The sequence below is a fragment of the Ovis canadensis genome, chromosome 22, assembly GCF_042477335.2.
Source record: "Ovis canadensis isolate MfBH-ARS-UI-01 breed Bighorn chromosome 22, ARS-UI_OviCan_v2, whole genome shotgun sequence".
Classification (NCBI taxonomy): Eukaryota; Metazoa; Chordata; class Mammalia; order Artiodactyla; family Bovidae; genus Ovis; species Ovis canadensis.
In genome coordinates, this window is record NC_091266.1 from 59543431 (window position 1) to 59559732 (window position 16302).

Consider the following 16302-nt stretch of genomic DNA (forward strand, 5'->3'; position numbering starts at 1 on the left):
ACCACTATCCTGCCTATTACCCATGAAAATGAAATGAGTGAATTTCATTTTCATTAGGTATATAGGAAACTGAAAGATACAGCTTGTGATTTCATAGAGTTTAAATACCCAATCTTAAGACTGAATCCTTTGGAGTTAAAATATCAAGAAAAAAAAAAATTTGGTCTCTGGCTCCAATGGAAGAACATCCCTGGGAACAGTATGAAAAGAACATTGGCCCCACGTATTCTACCAGCCTGTGAATTTCCTCACTCAGCGCTCTCAGTCTTCTCTATTAACGGAGAGCAGAGACGTTTTGTTTTACCCTATCCATTACTGTTGTAAGAGGGCCAGCCAGCCTTGCCTATTTTGTCCTAGCATGCCCTGCAGCTGACCTGAAACAGAACTGATATGAATGAGAAGCTGGCTTGCAATTTTAAATACTACTTTACATCTCCTTTTAATTTTCACATAGAAACAAAACAAAAAACACCTTGATCAAACCAAGATATTCAACCACTATGATGTTTACCTACTTGAAAGTAGTGAAACTCTGATTATGTTCTCTCCTGATGATATACATCATATTGTATTGACCTCATCTCTGTAGAGCTTCTAAAACGGTTCAGACTTAAACTCTGGGAGGTTAGTTACCTAGAGAAAGTGACACTCCTCTGGCCAGCATTTCTATAGTAATATTAAGCACTCTAAGCATTAAGGTATTCATTTAACCACTAATAAAAAGGTTAAGTAAATAAATCCGCAAACGAAGCATTTTCTACACTAGCGTAAACAACTGATTCACTGTACTTCACTAACTATACTGTCAGTTCTAATATAAACCAAGGTCAAATCATATAAACTGCTTAAAGTACTGCCCAACATCAAACTTTAAAATGCCATTGTGAATGTCTGCTAACTTACAGCAAAGAAACACGATTCAGTGATCAAAGAAATCAAACCTAGATTATGGAAGGTGGAAATCAATGATAAAAATCTTAGTCCCGCTTTCCAGGTGGCCTGGTTGGGTTGGAAAGATCTCCTGCAGAGGCAAATGGCAACCCACTCCAGTATTCTTGCCTGGGAGAAACTCCATGGACAGAGGAGCCCGGACGCGACTGAGAGACTCACACGCGTACACACAGACACACACACACACACACGGTCACATGGGGGATCTTGGTCTGGTCCCGCATTAGTGGTCACTGGAAACAAAGCCTTGGAGTTCAAACCTGAGGACAATGTACCATATCCGTGGCCATTTGTTTTCAATTCAGAAGCATCCACAGTAACCTTTTCCCCACAACACCTATACTTATTACTACCTCCTGACCTCTGAAACAGATAATGATCAGAAACCTGAGGGGAATTCCTAGAATCTGCTGAAACACATCATGAAGGGCATTTCATGAAAATCCAGCATTATGATATCCAGTCTCCATTTCTTACTAAATAAAAAGGTGCTTTTAGCACCAGCCCCATCTAGAGACTGAAGAAGGAGGAGCTATGCAGTAATGATTTAAGATACTCTGGAAAGGCCCCCATCTATTCCAGCCTTTCCCTCTTACTTGTCTACCTCTTATCCTCCTCTCCTCACTCATCTCATCACTCCTGGAATATAAATGCCTTAGGATGGATCTGAATACATTAACTCAGTGGCACTGAGAGTTAAAATCCTGAACCATTCAATATATTAGCTCCAATGGGAAGAAGGTTTCTTTGGAGAAAAGAATATTTATTTGGCCTTGGTGTGTGCTAGGAATCATGCTAAGATGATTTACATTTTTCTCACTTAATATTCACTACCCTATTATGTACAGTCTACACAACTGCTTCTCTCTCCACTATATCAAACTGCTTCAAACAAATGTACTGAAGGGTAACCAACTTGAAATAAGTATCTACTATATACTAGGCACTTTGCCAGTACTTTTAAAATAGTTCAGTTTCACTGAGAGGGATAAGCAGTTATAGAACAGACTGACAGTACCTCAAAGAGGTACAAGGTATAGAAGGGCAGACCCATGTACTACACTCTGTATAGCATGAGAATGTAGAAACCTCAAAAATCCAGGGCTTTCAAGTGGTAAATAAAGTCATCTCTGAGTGTGCAGTGTGTGTGTTTGAAATAGGGAAGAATGAAATGAGGGAGATTCTTCAGATTATCATAATTTTATCAATTTATCTATCACTTTATCAAAATTAAGGTGGGGAAATTTCCTGGTGGTCCAGTTGTTAGGAGTCTGCCTGCCAATGCAGGGGTTGAATCCTTGGTCTGGGAAGATTCCACATGCCCCAGGGCAACTAAGCCCTCATATCACAACTATTAAATACTGAGCCTTCAAGCTCTAGGGGCTTCCCTGGTGGCTCAGAAGGAAAAGAATCTGCCTGCAGTGTGGGAGACCCAGGCTCGATCCCTGGGTTAGAAAGACCCCCTGGAGGAGGGCGTGGCCACCCACTCCAGTATTCTTGCCTGGAGAATCCAAGAGGAGCCTGGTGAGCTACAGTCCATGGGGTCGCAGAGTCTGACACGACTGAGCGACTAAGCACACCACAAGGAGCTCTAGAACCTGAGGGCTGCAACCACTGGGCCCAGGGGCCACACCTACCAAAGCCCTTGCACTCGAGAGGCCATGCTCAGCAACAAAAGAAACCATCTGCAATGAGAAGCCCTTTCACCACAGCTAAAGAGAGCCCACTTGAAGCAACAAAGACCCAGCACAGCCTAAACTTTTAAAAATTAAAAAAGTTTTAAAAAATAATAAAATTAAGGTAGGAGGACAAAATTAGATGTAAATTTTTGAGTTTCTCATATAAAACATCTCTGTGTCAAATGAATACAAACTGAATTATCAAATATGTATCAGGGGCAATCAATACTGAAATCTTAAGTTTACCAATGAATGTATAAAGACATTTTTAGACTGAAAAACAATCATGTGATGGCTTCAACTGTTTTATTATATGTACATGTATTTTTTCAGATACATGAATAGCTATTTTGATTTAAAAGAATCATAAAGTGACCTAAAAACTGGTATTTAGCTAATGGAGTATTTAAACTCTCCATACATAGCGGAAATCTATTTTGTTAAGTTTTCTCTAAACCTCAGATCAATTTCAGAAGTTATTATGGACTGAATGTTTGTGTCCCCCAGAAATTTATGCTGAAGCTCTAACACCCAAAGGAACAGTATGTGGAGGCGGGGCCTTTGGGAAGTAATTACGGCTGGCATGAAGTTATGAGGGTGGGGCTCTCACCTTGGGATCAGTGCACTTACAAGATGAAACACTCAAGAGCTTCATAAGAACCACCAGGGAGTTTGCACACTGCACACACTCTCTCCCCACAAGCACACATAAAGAGAACACATGAACATAACAGGGAGATGGCAGCTGCGTACAAGTCAAGAGAAGAGACCTCAGAATGAAACCTACCTTGTCGGCACCTTGATGTGGGAATTTCCAGTCTTCAGACTATGAAAAATACATTTCTGTTGTTTGAGCCACCCAGTCCATGGCAATCCCAGCTATTACAGAGGTAGAGAGGAACTTTAAGTATCACGTACTGAATACCCCTTTCACAAAAAGAAAAACTGAAGCCCAGAAAAGGAAAGTGAGTTGCCTAGGTTCCAATCATTTTCCTCCCCAAAATTTAGTATTTTAAAAATCTCATTTCTGATATTTATTCTACTAGTTAATAGATTTTAAAGACAAATTATATGCTATTGTAAAATGAAAACAAAAACAAATTTCAAGTTCAAAAATCAATGTGATTACTGCATTTTTTGCAAATTAAGTCATTAATCAAACCAACTTAACAAAATGATCTCTCAATTCTGGCTATGTAGCGTCCTCACCATACAAAGATTTCACAAGGAAACCTTAGCTCACTAAATGAGCAAACTTTTGGAAAGGTCAGGCTTATTCCAATGTGAGTTTCAATATATGAAATCTACCGTGGAGTATAATCCAGAGAGAATAAATAACTCTGACTTGCTTATGACTGATTCTCAAAAATCAACAAATATTATTCTCATTCAAAAAATAGCATACAAGCAGTTTCACGGACTCACGAAGGCTCTATTTATAAATCACACAACATGTAGTTTTCACTCACAATTTCAGGCCTGTCTTCCAAAATTTGCAAACAGCTCTTTAATTCAACCCAGTATGTTTTATTAAATACCATATTAGGATTTTCCCCATTCAGACTCCAATGAGACTTCTTGTTGAGGACATGGAAGGAAAACCTAATTAGTGCTGCTCCAGTGCATGTAAATTTATTTCATCACGAAAATCCACAGAGTAGGGGCAAGATGCTGTCACAGAACGGCAGAGGGATGTGGAATGTAAACGGCTCTTTCCTCCACTCTGCCCCTCTCTCACCCCGCCCCTCCAAGTTCCACGGTTGGAAATCATCCTAACATTTTTTTTTTAGCCAGGATGTACTAAAATTAGATGGGAACAAAGGACTGACATTTTCATATTAGAGGAGGGGCTGGGAGAAAAATGTGAACTTGCAGCACCCACTCTCTTCTACATTTAGCCTCTTCGTCCTGACTATTCCCTCAACTCTGAAGCAGCAAGAAACGCAAGAGCAGGGGAGCCACCAGCCACCCCAACAGCGCTTCCATTCCGCTACAATCACATCATGATACACTGCTTCATCTCTGTTAATGAAGAGTGATAAATATACTTCCTGGTCCCCTTACTCAACCAGAGCATTTCATATTTCTAAGCTCCTCAGATAATATCCAGAGTATGCTAATTGCTGGCTCATGTGAAAATTTTTAGGTATTTGGGAAAACAAATATATTGTCAGATTCACTTTTCTTAAAAAGCTTCTGGATAGCATGCACAATGAAGCTCACTCGCTAACATACTTACCATTTCCTGATGCAGTAATAAAAATACATATTTATAAATATAAGAATTTATGACTTCTTTGGGAAGGATCACTTAAAAATGAAAAAAGTGAATTAAAAAATGAAAAAAGTAGGTTCTTTTTTTATATCTTCCTCCAATAAACTAGGCAAGTAACTGGGAAATACTTTAAGGCACAATTGATCTCTTGGTCGAAAGTCTTTCTTACAATGGTATCAGCATGACAAAAGTGCATTCTGCCCGCCTCTATGCCCCAGTTTTTGAAGTTCTACTCCATAAAAGCAGGACAGTGATACATTCAAGTCTTGAGAATTATTCCTATCTTTTTAATTTGGTTTCCCTGGGCCTAAACCACAGGTCCATACAGTGACAGCTTAAAATCCAGTTTAGAGAAGTCCTTTTAATGATTAGTCTAATGCACTGTGTTGTAAAGATTTTTATAACTCAGTAAGTACCGACTCAAACTCTTTTTTTTTTTTTTTCCTGGTTACTGGAGCCCATCTTGACATCTAAGCTGGAAATGAATGATCTTTCAACAACACTCCAGGGATTTTGCTAAGGTCATATTCAATCATTCATTAGGCTTCTTACCCCTCGCTTTTCAGAGTTCCATTGTAGAGCTGGTTTTATTCAGCATTTATGTAGCCTGTGGGCTTGGGTATTTGTCTGCTTAATGTTGAGTTTCATTTCTATGCTCCTAACATAGGAATCCATCAATTGACCAAAGAATTGCAAACTATTCTTTTACTTTTCTAACAAATTGCATGGTATGTATGAAGAATAAATTAGCATTAATTTTCTTCTATTAACTGTTAATAAAACATGCTCATGTGTTCCCCCCTTCTTTAAGGACATCTCTGTTTTCTGCCTAGCCAAGAGAAATGACAGGGTTTCCTAATTTTTTCCCCACGATGCAACTGTCCTTCAACCTACCACACTCCTCACCTCCCACAATCAAGACTCCAGGTCACAGGCAGCCTCATTCCTGTGAAGTGCACTAGACAAGACTCCTTTCAGACCCCAGCAACACCCTCGGCACCCCTCCTCCTCCACATACAACAATTAGCTACAGAGGTTACTACAGTGGGACATAAGATGCTTGGTCTCTTGCTCCAGAGCAGAAGGCTGTCTCTGGAGCACATGCCTTCTATCCAGCTCACAGTGCTAGCAACAGGGAATCAAACCCAAGTGTCCCCATAGGGGCAGAATGCTGACCTAGAGAGTAACTCATTTTTCACAATCATATATACCTTTTCATTGTAGGCTTCCAGACACACACACACACACACACACACACACAAATAAATAAATAAAAATTATTTGAGAGAACATAAATCAAAGCCTATTCACATTGGCAGGGATACTCTATTTCTTTGCATATCAGTTTAAGAAAAATTATCTCAAAGCCAAATAAAACCTAATTACTCATCTGGGTTCTTTAAAATTAAGGTTTCTATTATACTCTGGATGAATGTGAATGAAAGTCAACATATAGGTAATGTGTTACAGTATCAAGAAAATTTAAAAATAAATGAATTGAAACACATTACTCATATAAAGACTAAAAGTCTTTCATGTATGTTTACCTCTCTCCTTCCCCCAAAATAAACAGAAAAATGCACACATATCACAGATGAAGAAAAGGCAAACTCACTGCCACTATAAAGGGAAAAAAATCATTCAAGGACAGTTTGTACTTATTTTAAAATGGCTTTAGTCTAACTGCCAAGAGTAGTGTCAGGTTTGATTCTCAGATACATAAACACTAGGCCCAAAAAGCAACTCTAAGTTGTGCACCTGGCTTAAAACAAAATGTTCTGAAAACTTTCCTTTTGTTAATTGGTGTAACTCACCCACCGAGGCCTCCAATCCCTTTGGACTTGCACACACACTTCCTACACACAGAAGTGGACTGTTATGCGGCAATAACATCATCATGAAAAGCAACAATTCTGTGCAGGCTCCACAGAGAAACCTCGTTTGCATTTCAAACAAGTTTTCTCAAAATAAGGGTGTCTTTTGATGAAATAAAATTACAATTCCAACTTCTTGTCCAGATAAAACAGCATTCACTACATAACCTACTGCTCCCTTTTAGAACGAAATGATTTCCTTCACAGTTACCCACAAATCCATATGACGTATCAAAACTAAGTTTGATAATAATGTGTTTATGACTTGTTTCAATAACTTGGGGATATTTACTGGCCTGGTTTTGAAAGTGTGGTATTATTTGAAAATATTAATAATTTATTGTTAGCATCTTTGGACCTTCCATTTGTCCTGATTTCAATCTCTGAGAGGCTGGTTTCCAGCAGGATTAAACTGCTAAGAAGAGATGACAACTCCCCTTTCCTAACCTTATCAACAGTCCCATGATTCTCCTGCCAAAAGTCCTACATCTCTGCAAACGGAACACACATACCCCCACAATAGTGACTCAAGGAGCTTTTCAACAAAGGCACTCTCCAACTATCAGTGAATCAAACTCAATGTCTTTAGTCTGGTTTTCATAGAAAGCCTGTTTTGCTCCACTGATGCTTCACAGTAGCATAAACTTAACTCAGAATTCTAAAACAGTACCTACACACTAATATGGTATTTAAAATCAAGAAATATTAACCTAGAAAACAACAAAGACGATCACCTCAATAAATTATATAACACTGTTTCTATGGTTTAAGATCCTGAGTCTAGTTTATAACATCAACACAATTAATTTTATATGTTTAAATCACATATATCTTAATTTTTCTAATTAAAAATTTTAAATTTTAATTTCACATATATTTTAAAAATTAAAATTTAACTTTTAATAACAAAATTTTATTTCTCACTTTTTCATGTTAAAAATTAAAGCTTTTCCAAAAGTGTTATTTGTGTTGAAAGTTTATGGAAATGTCTTCAGTTATCTGGTGCAAGGCAGATAGTTATCTTAATGATTGATTAATGTTGATCTAAACCAAACTACTCTTCTCCTCCCCTTGTCTCCCTCCAGACAAAAATGAAAAGAAAAAGGGTGTAATGCTAGACTTGTTCAGTACTGGAAAAGCATTTGCTAAACAAACAAAAATTCTGTTTGTTTTATAACCCAGCAGGACCCAAAAGCTGCAAATCATAAAAACTATTATCATTTTTTAAGAACCATGTATTATGACTCCAATATTAAAACATCAGCCCACAGACAAAATGGCAGTGAGGATTAATAAAACTCATTTTTTAAAAAACGATCACAAATAAACTGTTTCTCTTGCTGATCAGTGCCTAACTAGAACATCTTGTCCCTAGAGCCCTGAGGATATGTATGTATGTGTGTGTGTGTGTGTGTGTGTATATATATATATATATATTTATATATATATATATACATAAAACTTACACCACCTTTGACAGAAGAATGACATAATTCAGTTCTTGATTAGCAAGTCTTGTAAGACAAGTAGGGAGTCAGTGAAAATTAATGACGGATGAATCACTATTCTCACAGTCCACCAACAGTCACTAACAAGGAGCTGCAGAGCCACTAAAAATAACTGCCCAACTTCTCTGACAGAATTTTCCGTGTACCAGCCCTGGTTCCCCTAATGAACTGTAAAGGCCGTAACAGCAGAGACTTAGACCTGGGAACCACACTACTAGAGACAGGTGTTAGAGGCAGACCCAGACAGGAGCCCTGGCTCCATCCTGTACTAGCTGTCTGATGTGTAGAAATAGGAATAAGAAATGCGTGCCTGTAGAAAATACTGAGGGAATTCAACGACTCAGTAAGATAATGCAGCCAAACACAGTGCCAGCAGCTAACCGTGTCTCTCAGTTGTCTTTCCTCCGACTGTTTGTCCATCACAGTGTACAAAAAACCATCAGCCAAAAAAAAAAGTTCAGTAAGTATTTCTTGATCAACTGATACATTTATCTGATTTTAATTACACATGTAAGGGCTGAGACATTTTCTCAGATATTAAAGCATTTTAAAAAAATCACCATTCAACCCAAAATATCACACTATGTTTTATAACAGTCCAATAAAAAAGTAAGAAAGTCATTTGGCTTATTATTCTGACCCTGGAATAGCTTGATCAAATCTTCATAAATAACTATATTCAATTCACCTTTACCGAGGTACAAAAATCAAGGATACAAGCTTTCCGTAAATTCATTTACTGCTTTAAAGTTTTAGCTGTTCAGCAGTTACAGGAATTATTTTTTTAATCTGAAAGAGAAATATTTATATCTCAAATACAAAAGAAAAATTTTAAATTAGTCTTGGTTGATCTCTAAAACCCAACCACTTACATGCTCATGATTTTTTTTTTAATCAACCCATTATTTCTCCTTAAAATGTGCATCCTGTGTACTTACTAAACATTTACTTGCACTTGCAATTTCTGTGTCAGGTTTACTTTGATGTAGAGCTTCTTAAAAAGACACTGAGTCTGTCCAGTGAAAAGCCTCATGTTTTTTGGAAAACCAACGCAGCTACACTGTTTCCAGATCGGCCTCCAAAGCTGAACTTGGGTGTGGGCAGCTCTTCGAAAAGTTCAAATCCTGCCAAAGTTAAAACACTTTCATTAGGGACTGACTCCCACAGTGAAGGGATGTTTGTATTAACAAAGTACCTTCAAACCTTTCATAAAACTACATGATTCCAAACTGAATTGTAACTAAAGCTCACTTTATGATTTTCAATTCTACTCTATGTGTATATGTATATACACTCCAAAACACTGAAATCAACAAGCAACAGACAAAATTAAACTGCAGAAAAGAAGCTTTCCACCCATCCCTCATTTCCTCCACTTCCTTTTCATCATCCCTTCATGCATAGAGCTTTCCTCAATGGCTCAGCAGGTAAAGAATCTGCTTGCAATGCAGGAGATACAGGAGACCAGGGTTCAATCCCTGGATTGGGAAGATCCCCTGAAGGAGGCAATGGCAACTCGCTCCAGTATTCTTGGCTAGGAAATCTCACAGACAGAGAAGCCTGGTGGGTACAGTCCATGGGGTCACAAAGATTTTAACACAACCGAGTGGCTAAGCACACATGCACCATTATCATGAAGCACGCAAACCCTGCAGCTCCATCAGCCTCCTTTACCATCCAGTTGTAGGCAGCTTATCATGTGTTGAGGTCTTAGCATGCATCAAGCACTGTTTTGAGTGCTTTCTACATATAATTCAATTAATCCATATCAGATATATAAAAGCACTTTAACATAGAAAAGTTAAATAATGAGGAAATAAAAATGACAAAGTTCTGGAGAGGGATGGGGGTGACGGGGTGATGCCTGCACAACAATGAGCATGCACTTAGGGCCACAGAGCTGCAAGCTGAAAAAGGCTGAGTGGCAAACTCTATGTCAGATATAGTTTACAACAGTAAAAAAACGGTTCGGAACCCAGGATCCAGACCCAAACTGAACCCAACTTAGGAAGACAAGGACATAGTAACTGCCAAAGCAGTGCAGGGTGACTCTTTTTTTTCCCCACTTATCGTGGATTCAAACATTCTGGTTCAAGTCCCACCTCCACCACTTACCAGAGGGCAGGTTATTAGGTTAAGGTCAATCTACCTCACCCAGAATCCTCAATTTCTACACAAGGAGGTTACAGGTATCACTGCCCTACCTAACTGTCAGTGATTTTGTGAAGATCAAAATAAGATAATGTGGTGTTCTCCTAAACTATAAAACAAAATGGAAATTTAATGTTATTATTCTTTTTTAAAAAAATAAGACAAATAAGAGTGGGTGGCAGTTTACCATGGTTTTCTCTCATGATAGGAGTAGCAGTTTGGGAGAATCTTTTTTTTCTTTTGGGGAAGGAGATGCCTATATTTTCTAAGTTTCCATTCCATGCCTGAGCTAAGGTTCAAATAACTCTTGTAAACAGAAAAAGATGCTTAAAAGGATATACACTATTGTATTAATTGGTTTTTTATACTTTTCTTCATAGTTCATATTCTTAACCAAAGTTCACCAAATCTTAATAAATAACTAGATATTAAAATGCTAATTAATAACTAACTGTAAAAAAAAACAACTAACCATAAGAAAACTTTCCCAAAGAAGGTCAGGCCTTTTAAATAATACATTTTAATGCTAAAAAATGGAGCCACTGTGGTGGAAACATGTGGACACGCCCCTATCTGTTTTCTGAAATTCTGTGTTTCAAATACTTCATAATAAAAATTTTCAAAAGAAAATGGAGCCGTCTGTGTAAATTTTCCAGAACTAATCTTTTAACTTCCTGGACTAACACTATAGAATTTAAGCTGTTATATTTCAGTAGATAATACATCAAAGTGTTAAAAGTGGTTGTATACCAGAGATAATGAATTTTAATTGTTTTAATCTATATACCTATGTGTTGGGGTTACTGATATTTTCAAATTTTTTCATAATGAATCTGGGTTACTTTTGTTGTAAGACAGGTTTCCGAGGTTTTTTTAATTCCCTAGTTGTAAGAAAGTCAAGTTCCTTGGACATCAAATTAGAATATCAGTGTCTGGCAAATGATTAAGCAATCTTAACCAAGACAAATACCACCACCAAATATTTATATAATAGGGCTATAAAGGAAAAATTCATTTCAACAGATTTACGAACATTTACATTTCAAATTAGGAAAGAAGCAGAGAACCTGAAAAAATTAGCGAAGCAAGCTTGATTCTGTGCAAAAGGGAGCACAGAAGCCAATCTTAAACCCCAGTGAGAAGCCCCTCAGCAGTGACGCGTGGCAGTGCCCTATGTCTAACTCCAAAACCATTTTCTAAGAGAAGAAAAATGTTTCCAGTGTATATAATTATTTCTTTAACATTTCCTGTGGCAACATTTCACTTATTTAAATTCCGCATTAAGTTCTGAAACTGAACATAAGCTAAACAATTTACTTAGTGGTTCTCAAAGACAGATTTTTAAGCACTCTTTACCAGGCTAAAGTCTGTTCCTCATTATCAAAGACAGACAAATATGTTTTTGTCTGGTGGTTTCAAGGGTAAAAGAGAACACCTGTATTTAAAAACCAGGAAAGGAACTTGCCCTACACAGTGTAACGCTGAGCATTTATTAAAACTGTCAAGCTTCAGGAAAAAAGACTATTGGTACAGGGCCTCAACAGTTCTAAAGGAAACAAATCTAACATAGAAGATAATAAAATTAATGACATGAAATAAAAGACAATAAATCACATCATTCTTGTTTTCCAGAGGCAGCGGTAATGAAGCCTCAAGCTCACATTTCAAGCTTCAGACACATCGAGTTTTCCATTATATAACCTGCCCAGCCATCGAGTGCACACAGAAGGACGTGTGTTCCACGTTCTCCCTCCTACTGCCTATTCCCTCGCTACCAAACGGAAAACAAACTCTGAGATGAAGCGCATGCGACATAGTTATGGATCCATTTCCGGTTAGCTTGCGACAACTGAAGTTCAAAACTGAACCACGTCACTTATTAATACTCCATCCTGAAAATTCTTCCCATTCCTTAAAAAAAAACCCTTAACACTAACCTGAAATGGAGTGTAAGGAAAAACCAAGCAAACATCTAGCTATAGAGTCTCAAGGTACTTTCCAGAAAGGCCTGTGTACTGCATGAGTAAGTGACAGGTGAAATAATCCTTCAACCATGCAAGGAACAGTCTGCCAAAGCTCAAAGTACTTGCGTATGGATTAAAGATTCTCACAAGATTCCCATTTAGTAGATACAGTACTAATTATACTTTGCTAATCGGGAGGGGGAAGAAAAAAAACATTCCTGTCTTGGCACCAAAATCTTGCAAAAAAGTAGAGATTTCCTCAAGAATTAATACGCAGTAATTCTTCTAAATTCCTATGTTTTGCTTCTATGCAATGTCAAAAAAAAAGAATATACACTGAAACAAGAAGAGAAATCCTAAACACCTAAATGAGCACTAGTATCCACAGAATTAAAACTCTCACCATATAAGACTTTAAAAAGCACTAATACCATCTGCATTATTACCATTATTACTAATTACTGGTATATCAGTGCACTGAATTCAGAAGCACAATATATGTGCTGTTTTTGTTTTGATTCTCTAAACAAGAGATTATACAGCTTAAATAAAGAACTTAATTTTTACAGGCTCATAAATTTTAGTACTTAACTGCCAGAATTTCTTGGAAAATTTTACAAAGGACTCTGGATCTCAACCAATATTACTTCTTTGTTCTTTGAATAAACAGTTAAAAGCACTGCCATGGTTATTAACAAAGAAGAAAAGCAGGCAACTCCCACAAACACAAAAGTAAAACACTGTAACACCAAGAAAAAAACCTATTTGAGTGCATTCAACACGAGGCAAGAACACAGTTAAACAACACACAGCCATGTACCTTCACTGAATTCATCCAGCAACTCTTCCTTGGTCCAATTACAAGAGGTTATTAGAAAAAAGCCTTTCACTTTCAACACTCTGGAGAGAGATTCCACATACTGTTTCCGCTTCTCAATTGCATTGTCAGGATTAAGGCTTATGGCATCAAAAGTCCCTTTGTCAATACAAATATGAAATCCAGACAACTTTGTGGAAGGGTCCAAAAAGTCTTCTACCTATATTAAAAATCAACATCTATGTGAAACAATCCACACACAATCTTTACTGAATTTAAGTAACAATCTGTAAAAAGTGATAGATAAAAGGAGCAATTAATTACAATGGCATTTTACATATAATAAACATATTTTCAACTTTACAGCTAACTTTTATGTGCTTCATTCCAAGATCATTAAAGCTAAGATTAGTAAGCAAGACTGACAGTGTTTCCTGGACATTCCAAATCTCTACAAATTTGGAAACAAATCAAAGCCAGGTGTACTGCCTAATAACACCAGCACACAATGGAGCTCACAAGCCCAGTTTATGAAAGAGTTATTTCTGTTGAAAAGCAGAATATTTGACATACTTTTTTAAACGACAAAAAAAAATCTGGAATTCAAATAGGTCACTGGAAATGTGATGATTTTTAGCTGATATTACTAGTTGTCTGACCTAAAGTAAACATGGTAAATCAAAAGTTGTATTGCCTTGACTCAGCAGCTTACAAAGCAACTACAACAAATAGTATAAAGCCTAAGAAATTAAAGGATGGTTTAAACTGCAATTACCTAACTTTTCAAATACCATGCATTTCAGATTTTGAAAGTCATGTATCATTCATCTCATTCATTTTCAATAACTTACTGATACTTCAGAAGCATCTAGAATAGTGATCTGCCTCAACTTCATAAAATATTCAAAATAATTTGCCAACAAAATTAATTCTGAAAAGCTACTTTGAAAAATTAAGCAGTTTGATTATTTATATAAACAAAATAATTATAAATGGTATATTATCTAAAACTTCATTATTGTTTGATCTTAAAATGTGTATTGTATGTTTTCATACACTCAAACATAGTTTTCCCACTCCCATCCCACATCATTACACCTGAGGCAAAATAATGACTACCACTCATAAGAGTCAAGTCTGGAGAAGTTTCTATCCTAAATGCCTGTATAAAAGTATTCATGTATACAACAGATAGTTCATAGACACCTATGACATGTAGGAACATTTCAGGCCCTGGGACTATAGCTGCAAACAAAACAAAAGATCTCTGTATGAGAATATATCTCATATTCTCTAAAAGGAGGCAAACAATAAATAACCAAATTATTTCAGATAAAGTGCTATGAAGAGAAAAATAAAGACAGTGAGTTATTAGGAAGAGAAATGTTTTGGAAAAGTAGTCAGGCAAGACCTCTTTAAGAAGGTGATATTTGAGAAGAGATCAGAATGATGAGAATGAGCCAAACAAACTAAGATCTGGGGCAAGAACATTCTAGGCAGAGAGCAGCAGGAATATAGATTGGAGAAAAACAAGGCTGAAGCATATCAGGAGCAGAAAGTAAGTCAGGATGACTAGAGTGCTGGTGATAAAGAAGCAAAGGGGTAAAAACCAAGGGGCTCTGTAAGGCTGGGTAGGGGTTCAGATTCCATTCTAAATGCAATGGGCAAGTGCTTGGAGGCTGATTTACATTTTAAAAAAATAACTCAGAACTGGGGCTCTGTAACAACCTAGAGTGGTGGGATGGGGAGGGAGGTGGGAGGGAGGTTCAAGAGGCAATGAACATATGTATACCTAGGGCTGATTCATGCTGATGTCTGGCTGAAGCCAACACAATATTGTAAAGCAATTATCCTTCAATTAAAAATAAATTTAATTATATATATATATATATATAAAATAACTCTGGCTGCCCTGTGGTAATGGACAACAGTGGCAAGAGTGGAAATGGGAAGGCTAAGAGGCCAACTGACGGTGGCTTGGATCTAGGAGGCAACAGTGGAAATATCAAGAAATGACACATTTTCTCAAATATTCTAAAGGTAAAAGAAACAAAATTGTTTCTAGGATTATTTTTTCAGCAGCACCTCACAGCTTTTGAGATCTTAGTTTCCCAATCAGCGACTGAACCAGGAGAGCATTAAGTCCTAACCACTGGACCACCAGGGAATTCCTGGTTATTGAATAAAAAGGAAAGAGTGGGATGGGGATGGGAGTGAGTGAGAAGGCTAAGGGAGAAACCAAGAGTTTCATTTTGGACTAATTAATAGGCTATTAGCTATCTAAGTGGAACTATAGAATATGCAGCGTTTCTATAATTCTGGAGTTCAGAGAAGCCCGGATAAAAATGTAAATTCAAGTGTCATCATCTCCTCACAGATCAGAGGGCAAAATAAGTAATCTTTGGGGCATTATACCACTTTATGCATTTACAAATTTTTGATCTGGTTAATCCAAAGTTAGCTATTATTCATGTGTATTTGCAAAAAAAGAGAGACAGAAAGGCAAAATAAACATACTTGAACACAAGAGGAAGAGGCGAAAATAACTTCCCCAAACTGACTAGACTGAAAATTTTAATACTGTTACTTTAAAAAGTTATCATTTTGGATTATTTATGATTGATCCTTAATTTATGAGTTTAAGGATGTCAGCAAATTAATACACATCAGAAACATTTAAACTTTATAACTTATTATAAATAAAAATAACAATGACAGCAATATAAATAATAGTTACCTTCAACTTAATGTTAGATAAACCTTCTTTTTCTATAATATTTTGAGAAAGCTGTATTGCAGACGGAGAATAATCAATTCCAGTAACATCAGAGAAACCAAATTTTGCCTGGAGACAGATAATTTTATACTTTAGTTTTCTAAAATTTTAAATATTGTTTTACCTATGAGTTATACTGTTCTGTTAGGACCCAGACTGTTTCATTAATATATCAAATGACATATACCCTCTAATAGTATAACATGTTTAAATTTTATTATAGAATCTAAATAGAAACTAAAAGTTTAAATTCATATAATGTGACAATTTATTTGCTTTTATAATATTTTATTTCTTTTTCATAAGA

At 36.7% G+C, this 16302-nt stretch overlaps 1 protein-coding gene across 7 annotated transcripts in view; it reads right to left on the reverse strand.

Annotated features, from left to right (window-relative positions):
* The window catches only part of EEF1AKMT2 (EEF1A lysine methyltransferase 2), a 32879-nt gene that overhangs the window by 1571 nt on the left and 15006 nt on the right, over window positions 1-16302 (reverse strand). For 3 of the 7 annotated variants that reach the window (XM_069566842.1, XM_069566843.1, XM_069566844.1), the window contains 3 exons: window positions 15957-16064; window positions 13223-13439; window positions 8755-9411 (listed from right to left, as the gene is read on the reverse strand). In XM_069566842.1, coding sequence (XP_069422943.1) covers window positions 9317-9411; window positions 13223-13439; window positions 15957-16064 — 420 coding nt within the window. In that variant the 3' untranslated portion in view covers window positions 8755-9316. Of the gene's footprint in view, window positions 1-3417; window positions 3510-8754; window positions 9412-13222; window positions 13440-15956; window positions 16065-16302 lie in introns of those variants that run through there. The other 4 variants (XR_011252017.1, XR_011252019.1, XR_011252018.1 and 1 more) reach the window with 2 other exon arrangements.